The 9,161-nt window shown below is 39.5% G+C and overlaps 1 protein-coding gene across 2 annotated transcripts in view; it reads right to left on the bottom strand.

Annotated features, from left to right (window-relative positions):
* The window catches only part of tbce (tubulin folding cofactor E), a 61,580-nt gene that overhangs the window by 19,578 nt on the left and 32,841 nt on the right, over positions 1–9,161 (bottom strand). For both annotated transcript variants that reach the window (XM_043679874.1, XM_043679864.1), the window contains exons 9-11: positions 9,042–9,137; positions 6,630–6,694; positions 5,368–5,432 (exon numbers count right to left, since the gene is read on the bottom strand). In XM_043679874.1, the coding sequence (XP_043535809.1) occupies positions 5,368–5,432; positions 6,630–6,694; positions 9,042–9,137 (226 nt within the window). The remainder of the gene's footprint in view (positions 1–5,367; positions 5,433–6,629; positions 6,695–9,041; positions 9,138–9,161) is intronic.

Raw genomic sequence — 9,161 nt, 5'->3', positions numbered from 1 at the left:
GGTGTAGTCCAGGTAGCTGTGGGAGTCGGTTGGTTTGTAGTAGATGTCTGTGTTGATTCGGTCGCAGAGGGAACGGTCTTTACGGAAAGTGGATAGGGGTGGGGAGGGAAATACATCTCTGGTGGTGGAATCCATTTGTAGAAATGACGGAGGATGATGCGATGTATATGGAGGTTGATGGGGTGGAAGGTCAGGACCATGTGAGATCTGTCCTTGATGCAGTTGGAGGGGTGGGGTTCAAGGAGGAAAGTACGGGAAGTGGATGAGATGTGCTGGAGGGCATCATCAACCAATTGGGAGTGGAAACTGCGGTCTTTAAAGAAGGAGGCCATCTGGCGTGTTCTGTGGTGGAACCGGTCCTCCTGGGAGGAGTTGCGGCGGAGACAGAGGAACTGAGAATAAAGGATAGCATTTTTGCAAGAGGCAGGGTGGGAGGAGGTGTAATCCAGGTAGCTGTGGGAGTCGATGGGTTTGTAGCAAATGTCAGTGTTGAGTCTATTACCATTGACGGAGTTGAAGAGGCCTAGGAAGGGGATGGAGGTGTCTGAGGTGGTCCAGGTGAATTTAAGGTCGGGGTGGAATGTGTCGGTGAAGTTGACGAACTGCTCACCCTCCTCGTGGGAGCACGAAGTGGTGCCAATCCAGTCATCAATGTAGTAGAGGAAAAAGGTGGGGAGTGGTATATTCAGGACATGATCAGCAGTATTTTCAAGTAAAATATCGACAATAAATTAAATTGGTGGCTGATTGCATACAGATGCTGTCAGTCAATAATGCAACAAGGGATGTATGTATTGCATTCTAAGTGGTCTAGCTTGGCTCAAGTCTTCTAAGATTGTGTCATGATTCTTATAATTGATGTGGAATTTGCAATTAACACTTTAGTCAACATCTAATGTGGTTATGCTGCCAATGATGTAACCTTCACAGATTATGTTTCTCAGTGTTGATTATCTTAGAAATTTGAGCTGTTGAGCAATGTATAAAGTGGGACATGTGCCAAAGTTTTTTCTTTCTTTTGCTTTGTACACTTGGAGGGCCTTATAATTAAAACCCATGATTAACTCCTAAGTGTTTTTGTTCAATTATCACATCTTCATTTTATTGTTGTCTGTCGTAAAAAATATTTACTACATAGGAACTATGCTTTGTTGTTGAATGTTTCAGATGTTAACTATCTAGTTTCAACTAGCTTGGACCAAAACTAACAATTCAGACTAACTTCAAAAACGTCTGAAATAGCCTATTTTTCAACCAAGTTTCTAGTCATTCTTCCTCATTCCCTTTAACTTGCTCTTTGTCCACTCATTTTGTTCCTGAACTTTACGAAGTAATGAAACAATTAATCTTGCTATTGGTTAGTTATAAATATTTTGGTGCCAATTAACCACACCAGTAGCGTGTTCAGGACAGAAAATAGTCAAAACACAAGTTTCTGTTCTGGTGGCTCGGTGGTTAGCACTGCTGCTTCACAGCACCAGGGTCCCAGGTTCAATTCCAGTCTTGGGTGACTGTCTGTGTGGAGTTTGCACATTCTCCCCGTGTCTGTGTGGGTTTCCTCCAGGTGCTCCGGTTTCCTCCCACAATCCAAAGATGTGCAGGTCAGGTGAATTGGCCCTGCTAAGTTGCCCATAGTGTTAGGTGCATTAAGTCAGAGGGAAATGGGTCTGGGTGGGTTACTCTTCGGAGGGTCGGTGTGGATTTATTGGGCCGAAGGCCTGTTTCCACTCTGCAGGGAATCTAATCTATTCATTCTTGGATAGAATTAAAGCATTGTTATGCTGGTATTTGCAAAGGACTACAAGCTGTATTCATGCTAGAAAATTATCAGTTTGGCAGACACTCCATTTTTTTTTTCATACTGCTAAAAGTTCTCGTTACAGTTGACTATCCTTTCCTTACATTGTTCTCCAGATGGTAGCCTTAGAGCTTCTGCTGTCCTACTGTCACATTCTGTTTATTGCATTTTGTTATTGGTGCACAGTGCAGAATTTCAAACCCTTTTTCCTCTCTGGATTGAACATAAACATAGAGTTGTTTTTATTATCAATATTGTGTGCTATGCAGGATGATGGTTTTTGTGGTGCAATTTTTTGTAAATATCTAGGGGAACATTTTAATTCAAGATTGGACCGTTATCTAAGTTCTGTAAAGCTATCTTCTAAGATTATACAGTGAATATCAATGCATGGTTCTCTGGTTCTCTAATCTTTCAGCATATTACACAGATGTGCTTTGGTAGTATGGTTTTAAAGCTTTATTTGGATATGGATGCCATTAACAAGGTCACCATATCAACACATACCGTCAATTCCTAGTTGCCACTAACTGTGGTGATAAGATACCACCTTATCACGCACGTGTCTGCGTGAGTTTCCTCCAGGTGCTCCAGTTTCCTCCCACAATCCAAAGATGTGCAGGTTAGGGGAGTTGGCCATGCTAAATTGCCTGAAGTGTTCAGGGTATCTGTAGTTTAGGTGCATTAGTCACGGTAAATGTAGAGTAATAGAGTAGAGGAATGAGTGTGGGTGGGTTGCTTTTCGGATAGTCTGTGTGGACTTGTTGGGCTGGAGGGCTTGTTTCCACACTGTAGGGATTCTATGATCATTTCTATGAGTTATATAATCTTATGTAGCAATTAACGATTTTGGTCTTTATTTTGTGAGAAACTTTTGTCTTTTGATTAACTGGCAAGAAAGAAACATGGCAGATAAAAGATTTTTTTGAGAGAAGATTTTTGAGGAAATTCAAGAGAAACTTCTCTACTGAGGGAGTGATGAGAATGTTGACCTCGCTACCACACATGGAATAGTTGATGTGGATAGATTTAAGGAGACCTAGATAAATACATTCAGCAGAAAGGAATGGAAGAGTGTGTTAAAAGGTGAAATGTAATAGGGTGGGAGGAGGTTCAATTCGAGCACAAATCCCAATATGCACCTATTGGTTGGAATGGTTTGTTATGGCACTGTAGTTTCTATATAATTTTATATACTTAGTTGACTAGTTTCATTTGTTGTGAGTTGTCAGAGAGAAAAGTTTAGGCCAACAAAGCAGTCTCATACGAGGGTGGTCAGAGGAAATGAGCTATCGTAAGTATAGAAACTGACCCCATCACACTCTTCACCTCGTCATCATTGGCCCTTGACACCGGTCAAGGGCTGAAGAAATGTAAAAGGAATGTGAAACCTATGATGCTGCTGCTAAACTGTACCTGTGTTCTCTATTTTAGGTTTACATACCGTTTATTGTATAGTATTCTTGAAATGAACAATGGAGTCAATTGCCAGTTAAGGTTATAGTTTAGAATGACAGCTATTAATTATCATGCTGATGTCATTAATCAGACTTAACAAGAGAGATAATGTACCAAATTTAATATAAAATAAATAAATGAATAATATAAGAAATATTATTACAGTCAGCATAGTGTTAAGAACATAGCTCCAGGTAACATAAGGTTGCATGAGGTTACCTTGACGAACAAATGTTAAACCATCTATTCTCTGTACATCATATTTAAAACACCAGATCTCTTGAACATTGTCTTTTAAGCTCAGTGTTATAATGACAACAGCTAGATTGACATTTTCTGTGCTTTTCAGCCTTTCTCTCTCTGTTTAAGATACACTCCTTAAAGCCTACCGACTATTTTAAAGTCTCACTCTTTGGCTTAATATCAAAGATTTTTTATTCTCCTGTGAAGATCTAAAACAATTCAGCGTGTTCAAGATGCTCTATCATAACAAGTTGTCATTATAGGTATACTGTAGACCTATTATGAGCTCAAACATCATCTCTAACTGATTAAATTCAAAATTCTTAAGTCTGTCAATGAAATCATTAACATTTAGTCATGTTATAGCAGGATTGCTAAAATCCAGCTTTGCATTGTAGTTGACAAATGGCCCTAAAGCACTATTCAATGCTTTTTGCTGTATGCATACAGCTTCAAGCAGCTAAAAGTACTAGTTGATGAAACTGAAAAACAGATAGCAATCCCATCAGGAATGTAGCTGCAGTCTACTGCAGAACCTTCTGGAAGATTTGATTGGCAGATCTCAGATTAGCCCAGAATGTCCCACTGAGCAGTACAATTACAGCCTGGTACATTCTGTACAGACAAAGCCTGACTGAACCAAGTGGTGCAGAGAGGGAGAAGTCAACTTTAATAAATTAGTAGTACACCTTTAGGCTCTGATTAACAATCCACACCCTTCCTGCTCATCACCCTATCAAATTTGTACATTCCCTGACCAACCATTTCTGTGAGGTGTTAGTAGTGCATAAATAGCAATGACAGGTATCAAGCGCTTTGAGAAAGGCATCATTAAACCGACAAACAAGATCTCAAAGGAGTAAATCACTTCAACTAACTGAAGCAAGCTGCCAAGAATTCTGATTGATGTGTCTGCAGGGCTACAGAAACAAGCTGATAGCTCAATTATCAACTCCACAGATGAAGCACAATAAACTTCCAAACTTCAATTCTAAATATTCCAGTTACTCAACATTAAGTTAGTTATGAGCAGAACTGCTGCAGGGCTGTCTATTTGCAGTGAACTAAGATGCTGTGCTGGAATAGTTGACTGTATGACTACCAGGAAAAGAACAGAAGGGCAAGCTTTCATTATATGACATCGTTCAAAATCAAGATATCCCTGAACACTTTAGAAACAATGAATTTCTGTACTTTTAAAGTTTAGTGTTGCAAGTAGAAAATACAGCAGCTAATTTGTACCGAATGTATTCCCACAAACAGCACTGCGGCAAGGCAAGGTCCTTTTCTTTGCTTCAGTGATGCTGATTGAGGGAAGAGGAGACCCAGGAGAAATGACCTATGCATCTTCAAAATAGCAGCCAAAGAGTCTTTTACATTCACTCTAGAGGACAGACATGGCCTTGCATTAAAATCTCATCTGAAAGACATCTGACAGTGCAGCATTCAAAACTTCTGACTGAGCAGGAAATACTTTTACTCACTGAACCAAATATGGAGACTTTGTATGTTTAGTCCTAGAGAAGTGAAGTAAAACAAACACTCTCCAATAAACACACACACACACAAACTGATTTTAGGTTTGAAAAAACAGGTACTTGGGGCTAATCCTTAAGGGCTATACCACACAGGGAAGTGTTACTTGCGGGAAAAAATGTGGAAAAGTTGAGAAAAAATTTTAACAAACATCACTAGTCATCATGCAGTTATGCTAATTCCTAACTATTTTTGAAAACATCTTTCAAGTGAACTGGACGAACACTGTAAAGAAAACTGACAGAAACTAGCAGCATTAGTGTGAATGCAAGCATATTTACTTCCACTCCTAATATTGTTTCATGGAATTAAATTCCTTGAAATAGATTTACCTCTGAGATTTGGTTCTTGTCAATTGCTAAGAATTTTAGTTTTGGAAACATTGCTGTTTTACCATCTGAAAGAGAATAAACAAAAAAAAAGTGAACACTCAGGAAAGGATATTTTTCACATTTGTCAACTAAAAAGACTCCAATTAAATTACAGCAAGTTCGTGCCTAACTGCACTCTCCATGTACCTACATGGCACTGAGTTGCAGTTCATGAGAATCAATCCTGTTTTGGATTCCATACCCACTCAATGAAGGATGAACATCTGGATTGTTCCCCTGCTGGCATTCCTCAGGTCGAGTGTTGCCAAACTATAGGAGGGGTTCTCACCATAGATTTGAAACTTCTGACACTGCTGTGTTAAAAGTCAAACCATTCCTCATCCCATCCCATGGCAGAGTGTAGGAAAAGGGATTCGTGCAAAGAAATAATTGGATGTGGGCATTCTATTTCTGATAATCCGGCAGCGATAGCTAGCATTGGAGCCTAATCTTTATAAACTGTGCTTCTTTACAGAAAGATACACCACCATTGTGAAGCTCTATAAAATCATTCTGATAGAATTAACTAACCTAAATTTGGTATAAAGATGGCTACAGTTGCGAAAGGGTCATTTAAATTGTAGCCTGTCAGACTGTTCATTAGTCTCTGAATTCTTCCACTACTTCACAAGAGGAAATATTAAAACAACTACAAGATTAAAACAATCAGATTTAAGAAAAACATATCCACAATACCCTTTGAACCAACTGTCTGCATAAATTTACAAATCCCTGCAATTATGTAATCATCAGTATACCTGCAAGAAGGCTACATCAAGATTTTGTCCGATTGAATTTTCAGTGTAATTCCACAGCAGGTTATAGCAGATCAATAAGAAACAGCTCTCCAAATGCCAATGCAGAGGGCAAAGTAACTAGATAGGATACACAGCATTGCAGAAGGTCATGCAGAGGAGAAAAATACCCAATGCATAAATTAACCTGAAGCTTCCCAGTGACTTGATTAAGAAATACTCTACAGTGTTTGATGATCTCCCATACAAGCTAAGATTTGACCAATGTTCTTGCTCTTAACCATTATCTGGTACCAAATAGATGAGTGTTGAAAAGCTGCACAACTCGATAAGACTAAAGTGTTGAGATTCACAGAGGAAAATCTGATAATGCTAAAAGGTCGAGGAGGCTGCGAGCATGAGATGTCATGGCCAGTGACGAAAGGGGATAAAAACATAGATATATTGTTTTCATTAATATTCATATACCTTGTTGAACATCATTGAAATGAAGTGAGGTTAACCCAGTGTTTGACAATATGAGCTGCTCCAACCTGGAATGGAAATGACAAAGAAGCCTGAGACTGATAAATAAAATTGTAGCATAAATACAGATATCAAGATTGCGATTATTAAAATAAGATGAACATGAAGAAGAATTGGACAATACAGGTTCCAGGGTACGAGTGGGACTGTTACAGATAAGCATCACCAGTCCCCACACATTGAGGTGCAGGTATTGCAAAACCCCAACCCCTGAAGGAGAAAGTGAGGACTACAGATGCTGGAGATCAGAGTCAAAATGTGTGGTGCTGGAAAAGCACAGCCGGTCAGGCAGCATCCAAAGGGTAGGAGAGTTGATGTTTCAAGCATTAACTCTTCATCTGACTGACTGTGCTTTTCCAGCACCATACTTTTTGACCCCACCCCTGAAGGACAGTCACCTGGATAGGTGCAGTTGGTCAGGGTTAGCTTCCTAAGGTTTCCAGGAGCATTTTGCTTTTTGTCTGCAGGAAACAGCACTGTGCACAACTCCAAGCAACTCTAAGAGGTTTGAATATTTTCACATGCAGCTAGATATTAACCTGAAGCATAGGAGTCTATATAGAATGGGGATCTACTGAGGTAATGGAAGGAAGGAAAGGCAGTAATGAACTGGGAAAAAGAAAATAAAAGAATTTACATTTCTACAGTACCACTTTAGACCATAACATGTTGTAAATGAACTGTTGTCAGCGCTGTAGTGTAAAAGTCATACAACAGCCAATTTGCACAGACAGTATCCACGTCTTTCAAAGTGCCAATGAAAATTGTCATGGAAATATAATCCAAATAACGTTTCTATTCATTCATGGCATGAGGACATCAATAATGAGGCTGGCATTTAATGCTATCCATAATCATCTTTCACAAAGTCAGTTGACTTTTTAAACCACTGTAGTACTTCTAAGTAATTAGAAAAGCTAATAGAAAATTATCATTCATTTGAGGGCAATGGAATACAAAAGTGAGGGATTTATGTGTCAATTACACAGGGCAGTTGTGAGACCACATCTGGAGTATTGTGCATAGTATTGGTCACTTTATTTAAAGGAAGTTGTAAATGCACTGGAAGTAATTCAGAGAAGAGTTACTACACTAATGCCTGTGTCGCCTTTTTAGGAAAGGCTGGACAGCCGGTCTTGACCGACTTGAGGCTACAATTTAGTTTCTAGACGATGGTAACTCCCAAGATGTTTGTAGTGGAACAAAGTACAGACAGCAATGAACAATACAGCACAGGAACAGGCTCTTTGGCTCTCCAACTCTGCACGGGCACATTTTGCCCTTCCATACTAAAACTGTCTTCACTTACAGGATTCATATCCCTTTATTCCCTTCCTACTCATGTATTCATCCAGGTGCTTCTTGAATGCTACTATTATCTCTGCTTTCACCACCTCCTCTGGCACACACCGTCCTTTCTGAAAAATCTGCCTTGCACATCTCTTTTAAACACAAACCACTGCCGCTCTGCACCTTGAACCTGTGCCCCTGGTAATTCACCCCTCCACCCTGGAAAAAGCCTCATACTTTCCACTCTATCCATGCCATTCACAATCTTATAAATTTCTATCAGGTCGCTTTTCTGTAACCTCTCAAACATCCACATCCTCTGGTAGTGTGGTGACCAGACTGTCCGCAATATTCAAAGTGTGGTCTAACTAAAATTCTTTAAAGCTGCAGCATAACTTGCTTATCCTTATAGTCCATTCCCCTTCCAATGAAGGCAAGCATGCTATGGGCCTTTTTTTGACTACCTTATCTACGTGTGCTGTCACCTTCAGTGATCTGTGGACCTGCACACCCAGATCCCTCTACATACTCCTAAGGGTTCTGCTATTCACTGTATAATTTCCACCTGTTTAGACCTTCCAAACTGCATAACCCCCTCATTTGTCCAGATTAAACTCCATCTGCCATTTTTCTACACATAATCTATATCCTGCTGTATCCTCTGACAATCCTCCTCACTGTCTGCAACTGCACCAATCTCTGTATCGTCCAAGGATTCAGCAATGGTAATGCCATTAAATGTCAAGAGGCAATAGTTAGATTTTCACTTGAAGGAGATGGTCATTGCCTGGCAGTTGTGTGCCACAAATGTAACTTGCCACTTTTCCAGGTTTTTCTGCATATGGACATATATCACTTTAACATTTGAGATGAGACACACTAGAGTGATACACAATGCTTTGGATTAATATTATCAAATGAAAATAGTTTATAAAATAAAAGAACCTCATATTCATTGTTGGCTTTAGCAATACATAAAAGATTCAATGGAAGTAACACTGAAGTTGGATTATATGTTGCTATTTGAACTGCGAGTTTCAACACAAAGAAATGATGTCAATTAACCTTGGCAAATAAGCAATGTGCACCAATTGATTCTCATCAGCCAGCGGATTGGAGCTGAGATCGAGTAATGTCAAGGATTGAAGAACACCAACAGGCCTAAACAAGGCAAAATGTATGGAA

The sequence above is a fragment of the Chiloscyllium plagiosum genome, chromosome 3, assembly GCF_004010195.1.
Source record: "Chiloscyllium plagiosum isolate BGI_BamShark_2017 chromosome 3, ASM401019v2, whole genome shotgun sequence".
Classification (NCBI taxonomy): domain Eukaryota; kingdom Metazoa; phylum Chordata; class Chondrichthyes; order Orectolobiformes; family Hemiscylliidae; genus Chiloscyllium; species Chiloscyllium plagiosum.
This window is presented reverse-complemented; position numbering and strand designations above follow the sequence as displayed.